Genomic DNA, 26,455 nt, shown 5'->3' on the forward strand with positions numbered 1-26,455 from the left:
CTGGGGAGTGGGCTGCACCGTTCAGTGATGAGGCAACATCTAATACCTGGGCCACCTTTATCCACCCTCCCTACATAGCTCACGGCTTGCCTTCCACCCTTCTTCTTCTAATGCACTTTTATTATGGACTTCACAACTACAGTGCCAACTCATTACCTGAAAGATTATTGGAAAAGCGTTACTTGAGAGAAGGGACACCCTGACCAGCTGTGTTTCTGAGCATCATCTAATCACCTGACGGCACGATGGATTGCTTTTCTATCTCTACCACAGTTCTCCAATACATGAACTGTGGGTTTAGATTTGTTTGGCTGGTTGGATGCTTTTGATTTTTTTGTTTATCAATTTTGTTTTTTCCCTAAATCTCCAGATCTTCCTTCTAGCCACACACCTTTGCACTGAAAATGCACCCTACACTATTTTGACATAAAAGAGTGTTTATGAGAAGTCTCTCTTTTCTGGACTCCTCTTGCAGTCCTCATGGATGGTTTCCACTCACCCAAATGTGTCTGCAAGCCCAGCCAGCTGGGCGAAAGAGGCAACACAGCTGAGTGACTAAGAGTCCAGACCTCGACCTGATCGTTTGGGTTCAAATCTCAGCTCTACCACAAACTAACTCTGCCTCAGTTTCCTCAGCTGTAAAAAAGGAATAGTGGTGGTTCTATACCTTACAGGGTGTTCAGTAAAATTAGAAGAGTTAATTTTTTAAAGGCACTTAGCATGGAAATTTATGAGCATCTGCTAAATAAAAATAAAGTAAATCAATTTTAAGTCCTTCATGCACTTATCAATGTTGAGGGTCTACAGAGTAGCAGCATTACTACATGCTAAACAAGAAACAAAATGAGTAAAACAAAACCATCATCTACTGAAGGTGACAGATAATCACAACATTTTAATACCAAGCAAACCCACGGTCACAGAAGCATAATTCACAACAGCCAAAAGGTGTAAATGACTCAAATGTCCATCTACAGATGAATGAATAAACAAAATGTGTTATGCACACACACACACACACACACACACACACACACAATGGAATATTATTCAGTCTTAAAGATGACATTCTGATACATGCTATAATATGACTGAGTCTTAAAGACATCCCTCTGAATCCCATGTGACTCGGATCCATCCGCTTCCCTGTGGAGGCCTGCCTCCTGGCTCGGCCCCCCACCTCTTTTGCCTGGGTTACTGCGTCAGCTAACTGGTCTCTCCTCTCCTTCACTTAGTCCCTGCAAATCCATCTGGCTCCATTAAGAAGAACCAGAGTGATCTTTCAGTCGGACCCCACCGTGCCTTCAGATTTTCTCCCTCCCAGCTGGGCCACCCTGAACCATGTTAACTTTTGGCTTCCCAAAGATTGTCCTTCTTAGAGAAACTGAGACCTCTGAACTCAGGCCCCTTCCTCGAGTCTAGACTCACCACTGTACATCCCTACCTGAATATCCTACAAGCACTTCAGACTCAACATACAATTATCCTTTTCCCCAAAGTGCTTCCTCTGTACTCCGCCTTGGTTAATCTGAGCATCAGCTGAGCTACTGTGATCCTAGTTAAAGAGTTCTCTCATCAAATCTCTCTCTCTCTCTTTCTCTCTCTCTCTCTCTCTCTCACACACACACACACACACACACACACACAGAATCAGTTGCCAACTTTTATCCAAACAAATACTCAGTGATCTCCTGAACATACTGCTTTGTTTCCGTGTTCCGTGACTGACTAAGTAGAGTGGCTGATTTAGGAAGAAGCTCACAAATGCTGATCCAGGGAACAGCTACCATTAGGTCTTACTTTAGGGCTTCATTCTTTTTTATCTGGACAATCGCAACAACCTGTTCACTGGATTCTCTGCTCATAATCCATCTCCCTGTGGCTGCTGTTGCTATAACATGTGTAAATCATGTCTCCAATCTACCAGGCCAATGTTCAAAAATCCTTCAGTAATAGAGAAAATGATGTCAAAGAATATAATAGAAAAATTACAGGAAATTTCATTTTCTTTAAGCTTCTATCCATTTTCTATACTGTATATAAACTGAAAACAAAAGGCTTTATTTTTAAATTAAAAATAAAGACTTTTTTCAAAAATTTCTAAAGCTTATGAATATTTATTAAATAATTTATTCACTCATTCATCGAGCAAAAAAAACAAGGCCAAGTACCTAGCCCTGCACCCCCTCTTGGGGGAATAAAGCCCAGCCCACCAGCCTGGTCACTTCCATAAGGAGTCGCTGCCTTCCTAACCAACCTTGACTGCCCTCCCCCTCACTCACCTCCACAGTTCAGCAAGGCTGATTCCTTGGATTTCACTGAATGCATCCTGGAGTCTGACCTCCCACGTTTTCTCGTCTCCTGTTTGCTTTGCCTAAAATGCTCCCTTTCCGTATGCCTACCTGAAAAACTCTCCTCTGCTTCCCCGTAGAATAGGCACTGCTTCCCATCTCTTATGTCTCCTGCATTGGCAGGTGGGTTCTTTACAGCTAGCACCACCAGTTTCAGTCCATGGGGTCGCAAGGAGTTGGACATGACTGAGCGACTGAGCACAGCTCTGGAAAACCTGAGCTCTCTGGAAGGCTGGCACACCCTCCTCACTGCACCTGGAGCACATCACCTTCATAGTGTTTACTGCCATGCACTGTGGTTATAGGTTTACAGGACTGTTACAGAGGTCCTGGACTGTGACCTCACCAAGGTCTTAAATTGGGTCCCATCTGCCTTTGGATACTCAACCCACCCCCCTAATATCTATCACCATTGCTGGAAGGTCGTGGTGAATTAGCACTTGTTGGATGGATGGATGAATAAATGGATGACCAATGGTTAGACAAACAAACATCTTGGTGTCCAACAGCACCAGGTCAACAGAATAGAGGGGAACCAACTGGCCGGGGAAGAACATTTTCACCAGAGCTAGAATCAGATGATTACGAATCAACAGCTTCTTCAGGGGAAAAGTAAAGTGAGCCAGAGTAAATCAAACCGCATAAAAATAACAAATGAAATCTGTCATACTTTTCTGTCATGCCTGAAATTAATCAAAAGGTCACAACTGACTTCAGAGCTGTTGTTGGTGAGTCGCTTAAACCCAATAGAGAACGAGGCTGGTATCTGAGTCTTTAAATTACGACAAAGTCTAGCATTTTGGTTATTTTTATAATAGATTTCATCTAAGCTTCAAATGCATATTTTAAAGTTTTGAGCCTATTTTCAAATGGATTCCATTAAAGCATTTTTTAAACAGGGTAGAGTGCTATGGACCGAACTGTATGCCTCCAATGTTTGTATGTTAAAACCCTAGTCTCCAATGTGGTTAAGATTAAATGGGGCTTCCCAGGTGGTGCTAGTGATAAAGAATCCACCTACCAATGCATGAGACACAAGAGATGTGGGTTTGATCCCTGTGTCAGGAAGACCCCTGGGGTAGGAAATGACAAACCACTCCAGTATTCTTGCCTGGGAAATCCCATGGACAGAGAAGCCTGGGGGGCTACAGTCCATGGGGCTACTTAGTTGGACACAACTGAGAGACTGAGCGCCTAAGGGTAAATGACTTTCTAAAGCTGTGGCCCTAATCCGACAGGACTAATGCCCTTCTAGGAAGAGGAAGAGATGCCAGGAGCATGTGTGCACAGAGGAAATGCCACGTGAGGCCACAGCAAGAAGGGAGCCATCTGCAAGATGGGAAAGAAGCGAGGCCTCTCCAGAAACCAACGCTGTCAGCACCTTGGTCTTGGACTTTAGTCTCCAGAACTGTAAGAAAATAAATCTCTGTTGTTTAAGGCCCCCAGTCTGTGATATTCTGTCTCAGCAGCCCAAGAAGACTAACTGAGACAGCCTAATGACATAGATATTGGGCATGTACAGGATTGCCCTGGGACCTTTGCAAATTCCACTTAGTTGCCTGAGCTGAAAATAAAAGACCTGATTGGATTCACTCCAGTGATCCTATGGGGACAGTTTTACAATACAGGTGGAAAGACTTTGTAGTGGATAAAGTATTACACCAAGGTACACTTGTGCAGTTTCCAAGGACAGGGACCACCATTTCTTTTGAATGCCTGCTGCATGTCACACACATTCCTCTCTCTGCTGTCCAGAGAGGTGATGTACTCCAGCCTCAGCAGTGAGGGGAAAACGGTATGTTTTACAAAAAGGATCGATTTTTATTTCCAAAGAGGTATAAAAAGTCTACAGAATTTAAATGATACCGCAGTAGCAATAGCTACAGTAATCTGACTTCCCCAAGTTTATATTCAAAAAAATAGAATCTATAATTTTTTTTCCCTTAACACTTTACTACAGAAAGAAAGTCCATTCTCAAAGTAGATTTAACTTTGTTATAACTTTACTACCAGCGTATACAAACTGTAAACAAGAGAGGGCTGAGGCCTGAAAATGATCATTTGCACACAGAGTTTTTAGAAACAAGGCTAATTCTTTAATGTTTAAAGTTTCAAGCAAAAATATAGTGAAGCTTGAGGGAAATAAATGAGCTATGTAACTCTGCTAGTCCACGCAGTCTTAGAAAACATTTTATTGGAATATTTTATATTCTAAATTAATAAATTAATCTAGGAAAATATAAATTCAACAGTAGGAGTTTAGACTTGTTTATAGATTGAGGGTTCTTTTTGGGGGGGTGGGAGCAAGTAGTGATGACTATTTACTTTTTTATTTGAGGTCTGGTTGATGTACAATGTTATATAAGTTTCAGGTGTACAACACAGTAATTTCCAGTTTCTAAAGATCATACCACATTTAGTTATTATAAAATATTGGTGCTATCCCCTGTGTTATACAATTGATCTTTGTAGCTTATTTATTTTATACATAGTAGTTTATAACTTTTAATCCCCACCCCAAATTTGCCCCTCCTCTCTTCCATCTCCCCACTGGTAACTATCAATTTGTTCTCTATATCTAAGTATGTTTCTTTTTTGCTATATTCACTGGTGTATTTTTATCTTTTAGATTTCACATATAAGTGACATTATATAGCATTTGTCTTTCTATAACATTTCACTAAGCATAATATCCTCTAAGTCCATCCATGTTGTTACAAATGGCAAATTTTCATTTTTTATGACTGACTAGTATTCCATTGTGTGTGTGTGTGTGTGTGTGTGCGCACACACACACACACACACCACATCTTTACCCATCCATTGATGGACACTTAGGTTGCTTCTGTATCTTAGCAATTGTCAGTAATGTTGCTATGAACAGTGAGGTACACATATCTGTGAATTAGTGTTTTGGGTTTTTTCTAATATATGAGAGTGGAACTGTGGGGTCATATGGTAGTTCTATTTTTAGTTTTTTGAGAAACCTCCATTTTCCAATTGTTGAACCAATTTACATTCCCACCAACAGCATAGGAGGGTTCCATTTTCTCCATATCCTCAAACAGAGTTTTATGTAAACTCCCTACTCTGTATCTTAAGCAGAATTTCAACTTTCCTTTTAATAGTAATAATGTGCAAAAGGAGAGGTAATCTAGGTACCATATTTACCAATACTTTACCCTTGGAGTCTATGGGAAATTAAATTCTTTCCCAAATTACTAATGAGTTGTGTTTCAAGGTATATTTCTCTTTTTCATTAATATGAAAGAACTTTCATCTAATAAAAATATCTGAAATTATGTCCATTTCACAGTAGTGGAATAAAATCTGTTTTTAAAAAATAAGAACAATATATTTCTTCAAAATTATCTTAATATATTTCTTCCTAGTCTTATAAAACTAACATATCTGCTTAATGAAGTTATAAAGGTTACCAAAAAGCTTTAATGACCCAAGTGATTAAATCATAGTCACTTTAATGATGTTACCAGATTTTAATGTGTCAAGCTTAACTATTTTTTATAATAGATAAAAATAGCTTTGCAATTTCTTTCCAGGGATGAGGTCATTTTCAAACATTAAGTATTAACACAAAAGTCTAATAAATTGAAACCCTCAAGAAATAGCCTAGAACAGGAAACAGTCTAACATGATAAGTTCTGTACCATCCTCAATACTTTCTGAAAAGGCTCACCCCAAAATGTTTAGAAATCATCCTTGTGTTTTTCAAATTAGCTTCTCAGTCAAAATATATAAAACAGTCACAAACAAAAGAAGAAACGAAAGCCTGCCAAGAAAGCATCTTTGGTTTTCAGGCTCAGTTGTTTTCAGGTGCTTCCTTTCAGTGTAGGAAACTGCCCTACTTGCATGAAATGGAGATTAGCCCCTACATCCTTTCATGTGGACCCCAGTTCCCAAAGTGAAAGCCCCTTTTTGCCAAGTCAGGAGTCATGTTGGGAATTGTACACCTTCACAAGAGAGCTGTGAAATCTGCCAATTCCAGCTCTCTTAGTAAGGGGGAGAAGTCAACCTAGACTGCAAGGGTGCAAGTAGAATGCCTTTCCTTTATTTCTCCAGCACTTTCTAACCATAAAAGATGCATTTATTTGAGTCAATAATATCCTCATTTAAAATAGCCTGGATGGGCCAAACTATCTCTATTAAAACACTACCTTTAATACAGGACTCATACCTCCTATCAGGTTGGCCAAAATGTTTGCTTGTAACAGCTTACGGAAAAACTCGAACCAACTTTTTGGCCAGCCCAATATCTCATCTTTGATAAGCACAACTCGGAACTTCCCTGGTGTCTCAGATGGTAAGGAATCTGCCTGCAGTGTAGGAGACCCAGCCGGGTTTGATCCCTAGGTCGGGAAGATTCCCTGGAGAAGGGAGCAGTAACCCAGTCTAGTATTCTTGCCTGGAAAATTCCATGGATAGCGGAGCCTGGCAGTACAGTCCATAAGGTTGCATAGAGTCGGAAGCAGCTGAGAGGCTAACAAGCACAACTTGGCTTGACTTTATTTTCTCTCCCCACAGAGGGAGCCCTCCTTAGTGTTCTAATAGAGAAAATTAGAGGAAGCTGGAAAAGGAATGAGTAATTTTAGAGAACATTGGTCAAAGAGTAGGCTTGGGGGTGGTCGGGCAGTGCCAGGGTTGGTACTGGCATTGGTGTTGGTGGGAGATCCTTCTTCTAAGTCACTTCAGTCATGTCTGACTCTGTGCAACCCCATAGACGGCAGCCCACTAGGCTCCTCTGTCCCTGGGATTCTCCAGGCAAGAACACTGGAGTGGGTTGCATTTCCTTCTCCAATGCATGAAAGTGAAAAGTGAAAGTGAAGTTGCTCAGTCGTGCCTGACTCTTAGAGACCCATGGACTGCAGCCTACCAGGCTCCTCTGTCCATGGGATTTTCCAGGCAAGAGTACTGGAGTGGGTTGCCACTGATCCTTGGAAAGCATGAAAATTCTGGTTTAGGAGAGACACAGGAGGGAGCACAACTTGCAATGCTGGAGCCTGCTGGAAGGAAACAGGAACTGGGATGCAGGAAGGAAGCAGGAAACTGAGACTGACTTAACTAAAAGAAAAATTCCTCCTGTATGATTTTCTCCTGATGGAGGGAGAGGGCAAGAGGAGGATTTAGTTCTTATTCTAAAGAGTGGTGCCCAACCAGCAAAATAAACACAGCCATTTTCACCTTTGTGCCAATCCCAGCATAAGCCCAGGTGTTTACAATCAAATCAGGCAATAAATATCCTCAATCAGTAAATACTTGTTGACTTTTTACATTTCAATGGTTCTAAGGAAGCAGGTCATACCAGATATAGTCCTTTATAGTAGAGACAGACCAATGTTTGTCGTTTGATTTCCTGAAATACTCCTGTTTTGAAGGTACCTATGACAAGTATTTTTGTAATGCAAGTGAATTACATTCATTTTGTTTTAAGGATTTTTCAAAATAAATACTGAGTGCCCGGTGAAACAAAGGGAGACAGATTTTGGAATTGCTGCAAAAGTCTACCATAAGACCATTCATTGGTATATTTCTTACAAAAGTGAAAAATCTAGAAATCCTGATGTTTCTTATAAAATGGAATATCTAAAAGCAAACTAGGGAGTTCCCTGGCACTCCAGTGGTTAGGACTTGGGACTTGTACTGCTGCTTTCACTGATGGGACTGGGTTCAGTCCCTGGTCGGGGAACTAAGATCCTGCACATCACAGGGTTCAGCCAAAATATAAATAAATAAAAACATCAAGGTTCTCATTATTCCATTTATTTATTTCATTTTATTAATTTATTTATTTTTGGCTGCACCATGCATCATGAGGGATCTTAGTTTCTCAACCAGGGATGGAACCCACGCCCCCTGCAATGGAAGCACAGAGTCTTAACCGCTGACTGCCAGGGAAGTCCCACATTAATTAATTTAAAAATACTAATAAAATAAAATAAGAAATAAAACCAGCTTCAATGCCCCAAAACAGCAATGACTAAATTACGATACAGCCACACAATGTAATATTCTTTGTTCACCAAAAGTCATAAAGTAAAAATGGCAGCAAAGTACTGCAATATGATGTGAAGCAGGAATTAAATGTGAAAGTGAAAGTCGCTCAGTTGTGTCCGACTCTGCAACCCACGGACTTCTGCAAGCCAGAATACTGGAGTGGGTAGCCTTTCCCTTCTCCAGGGGATCTTCCCAGCCCAGGGATTGAACTCATATCTCCTGCATTGCAGGCCTTTTCTTTACCAGTTGAGCCACAAGGGCAGCCCAAGAACACTGGAGTGGGTAGCCTATCCCTTCTCCAGTGGATCTTCCCCACCCAGGAATCAAACACAGGTCCCTGGCCTTGCAGGCATTAAATGTAGATACTATGTATGCTTGTAAACAGAGGGCACGGAGTCAGTATCCGAAAAGGAAAACTCCCTCTGAGCAGGGCTGAAGTTGGGCTTCATAGACGGGAAAGCAGGGAAGCAATGAGACAAGGAAGAGGCTGAGTTCCACGGTGAGTGTGGAGATACCCTTGGTTCTCTGGCCTGGGACGAAGTTTGTCCTCTCTGCCCACAGAGAGGGGCGGTCCTAGGGGCCGAGGGCGGAGGGAGGCGGGGCTCCGCGGTCTACCTTGTAGTAGTCGTACAGCAGGCCAAGCGCGGCCGCGCTGTCCTCGTCTCCGTTGATGCTCATCATTGCCTTGGTGGCCGCCGTCAGGGGGTTCTCCAAATACGACTTCCAGGCTTCATCCTCACTGGTGTAGGCTCTTCGGGTATTAAATGGAGGCTCACTGGGCATGGGCACTAAGGCCACCAGTCGTTTATTACTGCGAAAGCAAGAGAAATGCGAGATTCCTGATCAGAGAAGTGTTCTTTTTTCCCACTAAATATACACGTGGAATACAAATACGCATGTGATTTGGTTCACTTGTGCTTCCCCAGAATGGAAGAGAAGGAAGATTGAGACCAAAGTGATGGCCACATCACATTGATAAAGCCACTGATTTATTTCTTTACTGTCCAGGAGAGGTAATAATGGCCTTTAAAAGGTAGTGTAGAAGTAGTGTAAGTTGACTCCTTTCACACTCGGCTTTTCATAACCAATCAGTTCAGGAGCCAACTCATTTTATTTGATTATCCTTCATTCATATATATTAGAATGAAACCCTGGGAGGGAACACATTTCATTTAATGCTGTAAGTTCTAGTGCATAAATATGTGCAACACATTATAAGTAATTGGCATGTCAATGGCGGTTAAAAAATAATTTCATCTAGTGTAATTCACACTATATCTGCTAGCAAATTGGTCTATAGACCAATCCAAGTCCTTTAATTTAAAAGGCAATAGAAGCTACAGAAACAAGGCACAAGACTTGCAGATATGATGCATCATATGGGTGGCAAGCAACAAGAAAGAGATGAACTCTGTACATGAGTCCTGTGTTCCATGGGGTCCTACCATATTTAAAGGACATCGAAGCTACAGATCATAAAAGATCATCACGGAGAGTAAGGAGGGCACCTGGAGAATCTTCAGCAGACAAGAGGGGTTAGAGTTGTTTGTCAGTCCTAACCAAGCCACTCAGGTAAAGCAGCAAGTGACCATCAAAGCAATTTTTTAAGGAGGATTCAATACTAACTCAAGTACCTGGTGGCTCAGATGGTAAAAAATCCGCCTGCAATGCAGGTGACTCACCCGGGTTTGACCCCTAGGTCGAGAAGATCCCCTGAAGAAGGGAATGGCTACCCACTCCAGTATTCTTGCCTGGATAATTCCATGGATAGAGGAACCTGGTGGGCTATAGTCCACGGGGTCCCAAAGAGTTGGACACGACTGAGTGACTTTCACTTTCACCCCTAAACCACCACAGTCCTCAGCAGCACACGCCAGCCTTGTTCATTGAAATGAAATCAGAAAGTAATAATGAGACGTTGTATTTCAGTAACACCTGGGTCTACTCAGGGTAACGTGACATAGACAAGTGGCAGGACTGCGAAGGCAGCATGTATGCCGATCAGTGGAAATGCATCCAGCAAGAGCCTTCCGACGGTCATTCAGTAAAGACAAACCTTTTTGCTGATATTCCTGCAAGGCCCTCTAATGGTAGATGGTCTTCCAGCTCACTTTGTGGTGGAAGATTGGTGTGAACTCACAACAAAGGCTGTGTTGAGGATGCTTTGTGTGGAGGCATGGTGTCATGCATCGATGGAGGGTCAGAAAATAACACTGACATTGGTGACATATATTGGGGGGAGGGGGGCGGGAAATCCACATTGAGCAGAGTGGAATTTTAGATGGTCTCCAAATTTTAGATGGTTTGAACTCTTTGTGCCAGTGGCTTGGTGGAACTGATTGGGAGGAAAGAGAAAATAATGACCCAACTGTACATGAACTGAATTAAAATGGTAAAAACCAAGTTTCTGGAAGTAAACGGGAAAACCCTGGTGGAAGGCCTTTCTACCCGATCAGCTGAGTGGTGACTTGGAGCAGCACAGGATCTGGAAGTGAGTCTCTGTTCACTGTTTACTGAGGAGGAATGCTGCCTGAGGTTCGGTTTCTTCATGCCTTACATAAAGTCAGCACTATTTTTAGTTTCTTAAGGAACCTCCAGACTGTTCTTTCCTTAGTGAAGTGAGTGAAAGTTGCTCAGTTGTGTCCAACTGTTTGTGACCCCCTGGACTGTATAATCCATGGAATTCTCCAGACCAGAATACTGGAGTGGGTAGCCTATCCCTTCTCCAGGGGATTTTCCCAAGCCAGGAATCGGACCAGGATCTCCTGCATGGCTGGTGGATTCTTTTACCAACTGAGCTCTGAGGGAAACCCTTCTTCCTTAGTGGCTCCACCAATTTACATTCTCCCCAAGGGTGTAGGCGGCTTCCCTTTTCTCTCCACACCCTCTCCAGCATCTATTGCTTCTGGATTTTTTGATGACAGCCATCTGACTGATGTGAATGAATAACCAACAAGAACCAACTGTTTAGCACAGGGAACTCTGCTTAATATCATGGAACAACCTAACTGGGCAAAGAATCTGAAAAAAGGAGACATGTATCTGTATAAGTGAATCACTCTGTGGTCCGACTGACACTAACACAACACTGTTAATCAACTCTACTCCAATATAAAACAGAAAGTTAAAACACCAAGCACAGCAATGCCTACCTTACTAACCTCACAGTATGACTGTGAGAACTCAATAAGATAATGGATAAAACAACTGTAAACTGAACAACAAGTATTACTCTCACAGCACAGTTCTATATTCCTATAAAGTCTGAGGGCATAGCAACTTTTGGTTATAACGTAGAAGTGCTCAAGGTAATCATTAATTAAGGGAGTCTGAAGTTGTTTACTTAGCTCTTTTCCATAAGAACCCAACAGACACCAAATATCATGCTATATGGGGAGGGTGTGATGGCAAAGGACATGGGCACTGCCCTGCAGCCCATGTAGCCTCCAGGGAGGGAAAGCAAGCACCAGTGTTACACGAGTGATGAGCGTGAGAAATGAACAGGGTCATGAGTGAGGGTTTATGACAGAGGGGACTAACCTAGCCAGAGGACCCAGGAGGAAGCAAAGCTTCCACAAAGACCTGAAGGAAAGGCAGGAGAGTGCTGGTCAGGGGTGAAATGGGCAGATGTGAGAAAAAAAAAATTTAAGTGAAGAGTGTATTGGTAATGCAAACTAATGGGATTATCCGACAAAAGGAGCACATTTGTATTCATTTTGGAGAGTCCAGGAAATTTACATTTTTTATATACAATGGCGTATTTGTCATAAAAAAGAAGGAAATAGTGCCATTTGCAGCAACATGGATGGACCTAGAGACGATCATACTAAGTGAGAAAGTCAGAGAAAGACAGATACCATACGATACCCCTTATGTGTGGAGTCTAAAATATGACACAAATGGAGTTATCTACAAAAGCAGAAACAGTCTCACAGACTCAGAGAACAGACTTGTGATTGCTAGTGGCAGGCGAGGTTGGGGAGGGATGGAGTGGGAGTCTGGGGTTAGCAATGCAAACTAGTACATAGAGAATGTCTAAACACCAAAGCCCTACTGGATAGCACAGGGCCCTATATTCAATATCTTGTGATAAACCATAATGGGAAAGGATATATAAAAAGAATGTATACGTATATGTATAACTGAATCTCTTCGCTGTGCAGTAGAAATTAATACAACATCATAAATCAACTACTCCTCAATGTAAAAAAAAAAAAAAGAAATTTACACATTTTGATTTAATAATAAAACAGCATTTCCATGTTGTGGACATTACTAATCACAGAGGAGAGAGTTGGATTTAGAGACAGAATTTTGGCGGACTCCTAAGAGTCTGTAAGCGGGAGAAATGAAGTCTCTGGGAGGACCAAGAAGGAAGGCTGTGCTGGCGGGCCATGGGGCAGTGCCATTACCACCCCCCCTCCCCCGCCCAGTCGCTTAGTAGAAGCCACTCTGCAGCCTTCAGTTAGAGGGCAAAACAGAGGAATCTGAATCCTATTTGCTGCCCAGGAGTGCCCACACATCGTGTATACTTCCTAAAACCACCCAGCAGGAAGGAAGAGCTTTATGTTACTTGTAGTGACCTCACCACTGAAAAAGATGGGGATTTGACTCTCCTTACTTAAGAAAAGCTGGGAGGCGGGGTGGGGGTGGGGTGGGGGTGGAGTGTTAATTACAACACTGGCTAATTTCCAAAATTTAGCAGGAAGCCCCAGGGTGAAGGATAAGAGCCAACTCTTGATTTACACTAAGTATCATCCTCATTCACTGGAGAGATTTTGCTCCTTGAGTCTTCCTTCTTCTCCGTCCTGCTGAGTCTCCTGGATTGCTGATTTCATATGTTCCCAGCACAAACGTTCACTCATAAATCTAGATTTATCAGCTTTTCTATGAAGAACTGTTTGATGAATCTTTACATGATCAATAGAAAAAAATATTCTGGGATAGTACAACCTTGCTAGCTGTTTCTGTTCACATTTTTTGATGGCTAAAGGAGTTTCATGCTCTTCCCTTTAACTGCATAATGACTTTGGTTTTTTTTCCCTTAGATTATAATCTCTCCAGTACAGAGCACTGTTGAATAAAGCTTGGTTTAATAAAAACAGAACAATCTCTCTGGTACACTGAGCAAAAATGTAGACCTGTAAAGAAAGGAAAGTTTTCACAGAACAGCTTTTACCAAAGTTTGCAACACTCTCTGAAGGTGAGTTTCATCATTGCTTTTTTGGAATGGAAGTTCTAATCATGCACCGGTCAGCTTTTTAAATATCCTTTCAGTAGCTTTAGGTGTGCAATTTTCTGAGTTGCCTTGAACACAGACTACATCAACTATAAACCTGATCCCTGTTCTTCCTTGGAGGAAAGTTTACATTAGCACCTGAGTATTCCCAGCAAGGCTAAAGGCCTTGTTAGATCATAGATTTTTTTTTTTTTTTTTTGTCTTTCATTTGTTTCTTTAATCCACTACTTCATTTTGTTGATGCTGGGAGAAAAACTAACAGATGAGTGAGTCATCAGCTGAAGTAGTGAAAGAGGTGGAGCATTCATGAGACTGAGATCATAACCAACAGGTCAAGAAAAACTCCAGATCACTCCACCACAACCTACCAGGCCCTGGGGCATTAGGAAGAGGAACAGAGGGAATGCTTTGCTGGGGAGAAGCACACAGAACTTAACACATAGTGCCTTCACCTCCTAAAAATATGTGCAGTAATAGTCAACAAATTCAGACATAAATTCATTTCACTTGGGAGCACAAAAAACCAGGACAGTGAAGTTTTCACGTCAAATTATCAGTTTCAATTCATTTCTTACCATTCTTTAAAAAAAAACAATTCCTAGAAGAGCTGTAGTCTTTCTTTGTGGGCAGGGTTGTTTGGGAGCTTTTTGCCTTAATCTAGGGGGAGAATGGTTAAACTTCAGTTTTCATCTCAGCTCTGTCAATTTGTGAATTTGGATGAGGTACTTTACTTCTTCAAGCTTCTGTTTCTTCCTCTGTATCATATCAGACTTACAGTGTTGTTCTAAAGGTAAACTCAGATATTCACATACAGTGAGCCTGGTACATTACAGATCTTCAATAAATAATAGTTAGAAGTATTCTCTTTAGAACGGATTCTATTAATGACCTCCACTCAAAATCCAACAGACGGCTCTCCGTTCTTAATCTCCTTGGATTTTCTTGGCCATTTCTCACTTCTGTAAAATCTTGCCTGGCCTGGCTTCTAAGATACTGTACCAAGGCAGTTCTCCTCTGCAGCCAAACATTCTTTTCCAATTGCTACTCTGCGGGCATGAGAAGTCGCTTCAGTCATGTCTGACTCTTTGCAACCCTATGGACTGTAGCCCACCAGGCTCCTCTGTCCATGGGATTCTCCAGGCAGGTATACTGGAGTGGGCTGCCATGCACTTCTCCAGGGGATCTTCCCAATTCAGGGATCAAACCCCCATCTCCTACATCTCCTGCATTGGCAAGCGGTTCTTTACCACGAGCGCCACCTGCAAAGCCTACAGTCTACTCTCCTCTTCCTGTTCCCTAACTCTCATCATTCCTGGGCCCTTGGTTCTTTTCTCTCCCTTGTTGATCCACACGGCTTTCATTCATCCTCCACTTTCACGTCTAACAGACATGTATCACCTAAGAGCTGGTTCTGCCTTCTCTCTTAGATGCCCGTTGTCAACTTAAACTCAGTCCAGAACTAAGGTAACCATCATTTCTCAGTTGAGCACAACTCATCATCACCTGTCCCTAGTTATCCAGAGCCAAATCTTATGTACTGGTTTAAAATATAGACTCTGTGGGCAGGGAGGTGGGAGGGGACAACTGAGATGCACTCTCAAATGAAACAGAATAATAATATCCACTCTCTAGGTTTTTCTCAGAATTAAAATTGACGCAGTATAAAAGTAGCCTGTGTGTTAGCTATTATACTTTCTATGGAGTCAGTCACCATATCCATGATCACAGTTTTAGTCTTATCTCTTCACGCCTCCAAGTGGTCTCGTTATCCTTCAGCTCTCCCCCTGTTCAATCTCTACTGAAGCCCTATGGAATCACCTTCATAGTTAATTACTTTCAAGAGTGTTCTATGTTTCTTCACCACCTGTAATATCGAGTCCAAAATCCTCCATCTGATACTTAGGATTCTCCATTATCAGGCCCCTACCTACCTCTCAAAATTTATTCCTACTTGCTTAGCATAAGGAGTTGAACCATTTAGCTGAAATTCCACAAAGAAGCCCCATTTCTGTATCCATGCTTTTGCTCAGACTGTTCCCCTGCCTGAAATTGCCTTCCTGCTTCTCTCCATCTAAACTCTACTCTTAGCAAAGTCCAGCTCCAACATCCCATCTTGCAGAAAATACTCCCTGATTGTTCCTATTTGAGTTTTTAAGGGTTTTCCTATACTACAAACTCCTACAGTATGTATACTATTTACTATATGTGCTGTGCTGTGCTAAGTCTCTCAGTCATGTCCAACTCTTTGTGACCCCATGGACTGTAACCCACCAGGCTCCTCTGTCCATGGGGATTCTCTAGGCAAGAATACTGGAGTGGGTAGCCATGCCCTCCTCCAGGGATCTTCCCAACCCAGAGATCAAACCCAGGTCCCGCACTGCAGGCAGATTCTTTACCGTCTGAACCACCAGGGAAGCTCAAGAATACTGGAGTGGGTAGCCTATCCCTTCTCCAGGGGATTTTCCTGACCCAGGAATTGAACCGGGATCTCCTGCATTGCAGGCAGATTCTTTACCAGCTGAGCTACCAGGGAAGCCCATTTACAACATATTCTACCATTTAATTTTTACTATGCAAAGAATACCAGTTATGGAGAGAACACTGTTATTCAGCTGTTAGAGCCACCAACTACTCCAAGAAAGTAGCATTTGTTAATCAAAAAGCCAGGAGTTCCCGTACATAGTCCAGTCTATCCTACACCACGTCCCCGACCTGCCTTGGATTCCCAACCTGCCCGACTTCACTCAAAGATCTGCGAATCCCTCTTCTCCAACTCTGCACTGGCTTTCTTCCGAAAGCACTAGTCCCCACTCTATCACACACACACACACACACACACACACACACACACACACACCCCTCCCTGAGTCAAGGAGAACACCTAGACACCTGGACTGGCCCTAGGCACTTATCTCTTAAAAGGCAGCTAATGTAGAGTCATCCATGAACCTTTATTTTCTTCCATCCACTTCATTTAAAAATCCTATAGATATTACCTTCAAAATATACCTAGACTGTGACCGCTTCTCACCATCCCACTTCAAGTATGCTGCTGCAAGCCGCCATCATCTTCTAGGTGGATTACCGTAATCGTCTCTGAGGTCGGCAACCTCCACTATGGGCTCCCAACAGTCCTTGCCTCCTAGAACTCATAGGCTTGTGGAGTGCCCATCCACGCTGTACCAGACTTTGATATGATCAATAGCAGATGGCAAGAGTGACAGTATGGCACTCCTAGGATTAGATAATGAAAGTCTTCCATTTTGGTAAGTCTCTCTCTTTCTCTCTCTTCCTCCTCGCTTATTCTGGGGAAACCATACTGCCGTATTATGGTGAGGAACTGAAGCCTTGACTAACAATTAGTGAGAAACTGAAGACCACCACCAACCCGTGAGGGAGCTTAAAACACCCTGCAGTCAAAGTCGAGTGCGAAATCAGTTATAGCCCCAGATGACAGCCTGAGTGCAGCCTTACGGAGACCCTGAGCCACAGCCATCTCCAGCTAAGCTCCTCTTAGACTGCTGACCATCAGAAACTGTAAGATAATGTTAGCTGCTAAGTTTTTAGATACTATGTTACCCAGCAACAGAGAGCTAATACTGTTTCTGAATAAAGCTCCCAGCTTTCACCATTGTCCCCCCCCTTCCCTCCAGTCTATTCTCAACAAAGCAGCATCTAGAGAAATCCCATTAAGACAGAAATCAGATCAGGCTACTCCAATCCTTAGTCCTATATTATCCCCATTTTCCTTAGAGGTCAAGGTCCTTCCCGCAGCCTTCCAGGTCCTACAGAACCTCTCCTCCGTTACTTCCCCCAGCTTCCCTTCTGGTGCTCTCTCCCCTTGTCATCCTCCGCCCTCATTCTGATCCTCTTCCTGGGTCTCCATGTCTCTACCTTCGGATCTTGGCGCCAGCTGTTTTCTCATCTTTCTGGAATGCTCTTTCCCCCAGTATCCCCGCATAACTCTCTCGCTGCCTCTAAACTTCTGCCCAGATCTCACCACAGTGAGACTTAATCCTGGCTACCTTTATTAATGCAGTGACCTGCCTCCACCCACCCTCGTTGTTGTTCAATCACTAAGTCACGTCCAACTCTGTGACCCCAAAGACTGCAGCACATCAGCCGTCCCTGTCCTTCACCATCTCCTGGAGTTTGCTCAAATTCATGTCCACTGAGTCGTGATACCACCTGCCCTAAAAATCTCAATTCCTCCAAACTTTTCATCTCCCTTATACAGCTTCTATTCTTTTTTTAAAAGTATTTATCTATTTGACTGTGCTGGGTCTTAGTTGCAGCATGTAGGATCCCCAGGGGTGGCATGTGGGATTTAGCTCCCCAACCAAGAATCAAACCATCACCCCCTTTCCAGCACTGGGAGCGCAGAGTCTGAGCCACTGGACTACCAGGGAAATCCTTTCTCCTTTCTTCCCTGGTAGTCACCATCTGCTCATACAATGTCGCCTACTTACTATGTTCTGTGTTCATGGTCTATCTACCCCCATGAGAAAGTAAGCTCCATGGGATGGAGATTCTTTTTTTTTTTCCCCTCATGGATGTATCACAAGCATTGAACGATGTCTGCCACTCAATTAAATTTGTTGAATGAGTGAATAAAAGTTCAGCTGAAGAATTGAAGTGTAAGTTGGAGTTTAAAGTACTACGAAGATCACAACATTGTAAATAAACTATACCCCAATAAAAATTAATTTTTTTAAGGTTAAAAAGTAAAGAGTCAAGTACTATGAAGGGATTGGGGAGCTATTTTTTCCATTTTGATAAAATCAGTTTATAGTATATTTGTAAATTGGTTGTGAACTGTAAAAGGCTACACAAATGCAAGATGCCTTAATTGTAAGAAGCAGAATTGTAAAATTAATTTAACAAGTATTGATCCTAAAGTGTCCTTCTCTCAACTCTTAATTTTCACCTTCACATTAAACAAAATGAGGATTCATTCTTCTGTTCTCCTGCAATAAGAGTCGTGAGTGCAGGCTAAGTCGCTTCAGTTGTGTGCAACTCTGCAACGCTATGGACTGAAGCTTACCAGGCTCCTCTGTCCAGGGGATTCTCCAGGCAAGAATAGAGAGGGCTGTCGTGCCCTCCTCCAGGGGATCTTCCCAACCCAGGGATTGAACCCGCATGTCTTAGGTCTCCTGCATTCGCAGACAGGTTCTTTACCACGAGTGCCCCTGGGAAGCCCCAAAATATGAGCTACACACTAGGAAATCAAGCAGACTTATTTGGAGACCAGAGGCAAAACTAGAGGACTGAGCTCTACCCAGCAAAGGTCTGCGATTGCATGACTCCTCCTCCCACCTGTTGTCTGTCATTCCCAGTACTGACTTGCTGCTGCTGCTAAGTCGCTTCAGTCATGTCCGACTCTGTGCGACCCCATAGACAGCAGCCCACCAGGCTCCCCCGTCCCTGGGATCCTCCAGGCAAGAACACTGGAGTGGGTTGCCATTTCCTTCTCCAGTGCATGAAAGTGAAAAGTGAAAGTGAAGTAGCTCAGTTGTGTCCGACTCCTAGTGACCCCATGGACTGCAGCCTACCAGGCTCCTCTGTCCATGGGATTTGCCAGGCAAGAGTACTAGAGTGGGGTGCCATTGCCTTTTCCGAGTTGGAGACAAAAGAATTTTTTCACCTCTCTTTAAGAAGTGAGGTTTTGGGACTTCCCAGTTGGTCCAGTGATTAAGACTCTGTTCCCACTGTGTGTGTTGGGGCGGGGGCGGGGGTGCGGAGGGCAGACAGGTTCCATCCCTGGGAAGATCCTGCATGTCTTGCAACACAGCCAAAAGGAAGAAAAAGTGAAGTTTTACCTAGAGATTATCCTATTAAGTGGAGTAAGTCAGATAGACAAAGACAAATACCATATGATGTCACTTACATATGGAATCTAAAAAAATGACACAATGAACTTACTTACAAAACAGAAATAAACTCGCAGACATAGAAAACAAACTTACGGTAACCAGCAGAGAAACATGGGGAAGAGGAATAAATTAGAAGTATGGAATTAAAAGATACACACTACTAAATATATAAAATAGATAAACAAACCTACTGCATGGCACAGTAATAACCTATAACAAAACAGAATCTGAAAAGGAATATATATGTGTGTGTGTATATATTATGGAGAAGGCAACGGCACCCCACTCCAGTGCTCTTGCCTGGAAAATCCCATGGATGGAGGAGCCTGGTAGGCCACAGTCCATGGGGTCTCGAAGTCGGACACGACTGAGCGACTTCACTTTCACTTTTCACTTTCATGCACTGGGGAAGGAAACGGCAACCCACTCCAGTGTTCTTGCCTGGAGAATCCCAGGGACGGGGGAGCCTGGTGGGCTGCCGTCTATGGGGTCGCACAGAGTCAGACACGACTGAAGCGACTTAGCAGCAGCAGCAGCAGCAGCATGTATATTATACACACAAACATACACATATATATAACTGAAACACTTTGCTTTGAAATAGTGTAAATCAACCATACTTCAATTAAAAAAAGAAGTGACGTGTTAAAATGATTCTCAGGATTTCACGCTATGTTCTCTGTCTCAATATCCCCCTCCTTCTCTCTGACTATCTGTCTGTCTGTCTCTATCACACACATACAACCTTTATCTTGAGATTATATGAATTCTATTTTCTAAATAGAATGCCTCTTCTTATACTGAGTCTTCAGCACTACGAATTTAATCTTCATCCACTTTAATTTCTTGTAGCTGATTTAACATAACTGCTTATTCACATATAATCAATCACTTTAGCTTCTCAGCCAAAAAGACAAAAAAAAAAAAAAAAGACTGTATTCAGATCTTAAACTTAAGGGCAAGATTTAAGAACTGACAATCACTCTTTCTTTGGAAATCCTGGCATTTTCTCCAGTAACAGAATATGAGTTTCAAATGGAAACTAAATGAACCAACCATCCTGACCAGGGGTAATGTCACAATTTAAATGCCAATGATGTTAGTCATTTCACTAGTAGCTACTTTCAATAAATCCCTCCTTTTGGTGCTTGCTAGAGGCAAATCACAAGAGATAACAGATACTTTCCATGTTGGAACAAGGGTTGAAATTGATTAGGAAGTTTCTGCACTGAGCATTTGTCCTTAATGACTCTAACTTTTTGCCTTTGACCAAATCCATATATAAGTCAAAGGAAATCAAACGAATCCAAAAGTCTGGGGTGACATCGATAGTCTTATGTTGAAGATGGTTTATATTGGACAAAGAGAATTTTGATTAATTCAGTGAAAATATTATAATGTTCTCATATAAAATGCATATAAACCGTATAAAATGCACAGTTCTTAAAAATAAGTGGATTTTAAAACAAAGCTTGTTTATTAAAATTAAGATAGTTCCACTTAAAATGTATTAGCTGCAGAATACACTGATGCGTTGACTGAAGGTCTCTCTCGCCCGGGGCCTAGGTTTGCTAGCGCCCATGGGCTACGGTCCGTGGGGTCACAGAGACTCAGACACGACTGAGCAGCGGAGTATACACACACACACACACACACACACACACACACACACGCATCCTTCGTCCACCTACTAATTAATCAAGGACTTAGAGGATTAGGGATGTAATTAAGAAGCATCATCAAGCAGTAGAAACAAACAGAAGGAAAAAGATACCAAAATGGAAAGCGAAAGAAAGAGGACAAGAAAATAATTTTTTAAATGGAGAGAATTTGTATAGTTTACAATCTATGAAATAATTAAAAGTGGTTAAAATTGTGTGTATGTAAGTCAAAATCCAAAGTATTAACAGGGATTATGGGTGAATTTTTCTTTTTCACTTTTCAAATAGTCTTTAATAAGTCACACATACTTACAATTCACTCCAGTGTTCTTGCCTGGAGAATCCCAGGGACGGGGGAGCCTGCCCATCAAAGGGGTCGCACAGTCAGACACGACTGACGTGACTTAGCAGCAGCAGCAGCAGCACACACACTTATTGAGCCCCTACTATATGCCAGATAGTGCTCTAAGCCTCTGACATGGGTTAATACATTTATTCTTTCCTGGGGCCATAAAGTCGGACAAGGTAACCAAGCCCTTTACACAGACAGGGACGTTGAACAAAGTGCTAAGTTACATGCCTAGGGTCACGTAGCAGTCAGCTTAGACCAGGATGGCATCCCAGAGCCTGAGCTCTTAAGCATTCTTCTTCCTTGTTTTCAATTCTTGACTACGCTCTACTTTCACAATCCAAAGAGTTACTTGAAAAGAAGGAACTAGAAAACAGACCAGATACAAGAGACCCATGTGACAGGGGATTTTCTTACGTGGAAGTAAATGAAACAACATCGAAATCCACAGTTCTAAAAATATTGCACAAAGTGGAAGTCTATAAGCTCCTTGAAGACAGAGGTTATGTGTTTGAATTATCTGTAGAATTCCAAGGTGCTGAAACTTTCTGTGGGATGCGTATTAGGCCGGTAACACAAATAAACTGCATATGGAGAGGGGAATCACTACTACGCCTTATCCATCTTTAGTGTGACACAGTTAGAGGCCATCTGTTTTTAAATATCCTGCAGAAAATGTTAAGTAATTGACATAATAAAAACATACATTAAATTAATTAGGAAATATTAGAAACATTATATTTCAATAGTGACCAAAATTCAATTTTTAAACAAACAAAAAAAATCATCTTAAAGCCAAATCAGTTTCAGAAATTAAAAAGAGAATCAGTTCTTTAGAGACACTTGTCATGCTCAAATCTCCAGCAGGAAAAAAATAAAAAATAAATAAGAGCCTCTTAAAAGGCTGCAGGACAGATTTCTCTCTCATGAGCATTTCCTGTGTTTACTTTTCCTTCAAAGGTTTCCCTGAACTGAGACCCGTAATAATGTGTAGTCAATGTGAAAACAGAAATCTTGTGCAGTTTTAGAAGACAGAAAGCAGAAGACTGGAATAGAGGAGAAACCAAAGTCGAGAGCGCTGCACCCCCACTTACTGCATAAGTGAGAACTGGTTTTCCCACTGAGCCTGGAAAACTCTAACTCAGAGTCTTCAGCATCTATAACCAAGCCAGTCATACCAACTAGCTACGTGTTCACTTCTTGAATACAGAAAGGATCAGTCTTTGGAAGGGTCCTAGAACCAGAGAGAAAAACAGCTTGGGAAAATGCCTAGAGTAATTTCAAATTACCAAATGAAACAAAGGGGGTTGTGGGAGGAGCACAGAGGGAAATTCAGCTTTAAAACAGCAAGAAATCCGCCACTGAGTCCTACCTTCAGTTTGCCCCCCTGCACTTCACCTGTACCTATGCAAAGGAAACCTCCAGATACCCTCTGCACCCTTGAGCACTCCTTACATTTAAGAGACCAGTCCACCCTAGGAATGAGCCCACCTGCCAAGTTTTGATGCAGTGTCCAAGTATCTACAATTATCTGAAAAGGCTTTGAAGATACATCTTTCTTTTCCAACTATCAGTGTGAAGCAGGATTTTCTTCACATATACTTGAACCAAAATAACATTTTGCAACACACTGAAAGAAGCAGATATGAGAATCTAGCTGTCATCTATGAAACCAGACATTAAAGAGAATTGCAAAAATATAAATCAATACCACTCTTCTAAGGGGCTTCCCTGGTGGCTCAGACGGTAAAGAATCTGCCTGCAATGAAGGAAACCTGGGTTTGACCCCTGGGTTGGGAAGACCCCCTGGAGGAGGGCATGGCAACCCTGGAGAGTCCCATGGACAGAGCAACTGAGCACAACACAGCACTTCTCACTAACTTCCTCGTTTTGGAAATTTTAATTACTTTTCATTTTTTAAATGTTATGTTAATATGCAGTGGGTTTATAATCATTATTTTAACTGAATAATAAAATGTATTTTATATTTTTCATCTCTAATTTCTAGATTGGTAAATTGTAATATATATATGTGTGTGTATATGTATACACATATATATATATGGTGGCACTAGTGGTAAAGAAACTGCCTGCCAATACAGGAGACATAATGAGATGGCAGGTTCAATCCCTGGGTTGGGAAGATCCCCTGGAGGAGGGTATGCCAACCCACTCCAGTATTTCTGCCTGGATAATCTCATGGACAGAGGAGCCCAGCAGACTACAGTCCATATAAAACTCACACAAACACATGTTTTAGGGACTTCAACAATTTAAGAGCGTAAAGGGATTCTGAGAACAAACAGTTTGAAGATCACTCTACTAGAAAATCACTAGAGAAAAATAATGGAAAAAAAGAAATATTGATCAATGAAACAGAAGTAAGCAAAAATAAAAATGACAAAATAACCTGTGAAAAATAAGACCTCATAATTTCAGCACTGCAATAAGTGAAAATGAGTTAACTCTACTTTTAAGAGATTTTTTTCAAGCTGAATTTTAAAAAGACAGGCGTATTCTTTTTAAGCACCCATCATACATAAGACGATTGATCCTGTATCAAGCCATTAAGCAAGACCACCCATTTCAAAGAATTCTTATGAAACAGACTAAATTCTCTGACCACATTATAATTAAATTGTAAGCCAATAACAAAAAGATGAACGTTAAACATTGCATGTTTAGAAATTATAAGATACTCTTCCAAATACAGATTAAAAAAATGCAAGGAAAAATTTCAAATTAAAACTTAATAAAAAATACATCATACATGCTGTGCTATGCGATGTGCTTTTAGTCGCTCAGTCGTGTCCAACTCTTTGCAACTGCGTGGACTGTAGCCCGCCAGGCTCCTCTGTCCACGAGGATTCTCCAGGCAAGAATACCAGAGAGGTTTGCCACACCCTCCTTTGGGGGATCTTTCTAACCCAGGAATTGAACTGGAGTCTCCTGCATTGCAGGCAGATTCCATACCAGCTGAGCTACCAGGGGAGCCCGAATTCTTGCCAACTTAATCCCATGGTGGAGTCTTTAGCTTGGAGAGCCCAGACTAACACAGGTCTAATTTAGACAGAGATGGGGCTGCATAAGAGTGGATTATAGGGGAAGTGACACTTAAAGTGAGACTTGAAGGAGGAGGAATTAGTCAGGTGGAAAAGAAATGGAGAGGCGAAGCAGCGAATAACATGAGCAGCCAGTGCAAGGCCCCTGAGGCAGTGTGCAGCTTTGTCCAACTGAGGAACTAAATGAGGGTCAGTGTAGCTGGACCATAATGTTTTAAGAAGGAAGATAGCAGTGTCTGATGAAACTTAAGAGATAGGCAGAGGCCAGATTATGCAAAGATTTGTAATTCACTTTAAGGATTTTAAGTTTTATTCTAATGCATTGGAAAGGCAGGCAAGATCCTTAGCAACAGACCAACTTGGTTAAATGTGTGTTTTTAAAAAGGGCACTGTGGCTGCAGTGGATGGATTTGGGTGGGGGGAGCGGGGGGTGAATACTAGGAGATTAGGAAACAGGCTTAAAAAAATCATTTTCATAGTGTTTCCCTTGAGAGTACATAGCCCATTTCTTCATCTGAAGGCATTCAATATTCTATGCCTTACTCTTTATTCAGCTACAAGTTTTAACTTCTACTATCTTTATGCAAGTGGCTATTATGTCTTACTCAATTTGTAATTACACATAGCATGTGAGCTAGTCTATTTTTTCCGATATTAGCAGAAATATTCATTGATAAAAACCTTAGAATCCAACTTCAGTAGATAAGGAAATAAATCTCCAGTATATAAGGAAATAAATCAGATAGCCACAAAGGTTACACAATGAAGTAATGGAAAAGCCCATACAGAATCCACACTAAACGTAATGATTGAATAAGAAGTTCCTTCTGCAAAACAAAGCAGGGCATATGAATGGGCTCTGCTCTATAATAAACTTGACCTAAAACAAAAGTGCTGGAAATAACCAAAACCAGTTAAGCTTTAATTTGCCTTATTAGAATTCAGATGGGCTTCTGAGAACTCTATCAGGAAAATAACAGTCGGTTACATACTTGTTTTTCCTCTTCTAGACAATAATCAAAAGCACTCAAAGTTATTCCTTTGGCCTTAGATCTGTGCTTGAAGTTAAAAATTAATCTTAAACTTGTACCTGCTATGTGAGTGTATATGAATGTAAGAATGTACATATACATAAATCTTTACATATACATCCTTAGGGCTGGGGTGGTAGAATGTGTGAGGTGGGTGACAGGGAGTAGGAGTGGAGAGAAGAGACAAGAAATGCAAAGAGGAAGGTACCCAAACACGTTGTGCATAATATGATCACACTCGTGCATTTATATAAATTATGAATTTACATACTTTATATATGTTGTGTGTGTGTGCAAAATTAGGTACATGTAAAGAAATTTTACAGGAAGAAGGAAGGACAAAAAGGAGACAGGGATGATGGGAGGGAAGAAGGAAAGAAGGGAATCGAAAGAATTTCTCTTCCAATAAACGATACTGGAGTAAGTAGTTAAGGTGTTGGGTTTCATTTGTGCGCTTACTTATTTAAATAAGATTCTTACCTGAAACTATTACAAGAAATCCCAAGCAACTCTTTACTTATGTTTAATATCCAACCACATATACAAATACAGCTTGAATAACGGTTTAGGAAAACCCTTTGAGAAAAATCAGTACCTCCCCCATCAGACTTCAGGAGAAAGGGCAAGAACTTGGGATCTTTGTAGTCTGGGAGAAAAGACAGGAGACACAAAATGATCTCAACCGTGTAGAGGTATCTATCATTGGCTACGAGTGCATCATTCTGTACTGAAGGGACATTAATAGAAGGGTAATGTGTTGTCTTGGTGACTAGCAAGGAGGCACTGGCAGAAACATCCTAAAGAGGACCAGGAGCCTGCAGAAGGGTTCTCGTGACCAAACAGAGGAGGAAAGACAGAACCAAGTGAAGAGGAGATG

At 41.7% G+C, this 26,455-nt stretch overlaps 1 protein-coding gene across 3 annotated transcripts in view; it reads right to left on the minus strand.

Moving 5' to 3' along the window:
• Window positions 1-26,455, minus strand: part of GRHL2 (grainyhead like transcription factor 2) — a 172,324-nt gene that overhangs the window by 119,761 nt on the left and 26,108 nt on the right. For all 3 annotated transcript variants that reach the window (XM_027973164.2, XM_027973163.2, XM_042254430.1), the window contains exon 2: window positions 8,979-9,174. In XM_027973164.2, coding sequence (XP_027828965.2) covers window positions 8,979-9,174 — 196 coding nt within the window. The remainder of the gene's footprint in view (window positions 1-8,978; window positions 9,175-26,455) is intronic.

The sequence above is a fragment of the Ovis aries genome, chromosome 9 (genome assembly GCF_016772045.2).
Source record: "Ovis aries strain OAR_USU_Benz2616 breed Rambouillet chromosome 9, ARS-UI_Ramb_v3.0, whole genome shotgun sequence".
In the NCBI taxonomy this organism is placed as follows: domain Eukaryota; kingdom Metazoa; phylum Chordata; class Mammalia; order Artiodactyla; family Bovidae; genus Ovis; species Ovis aries.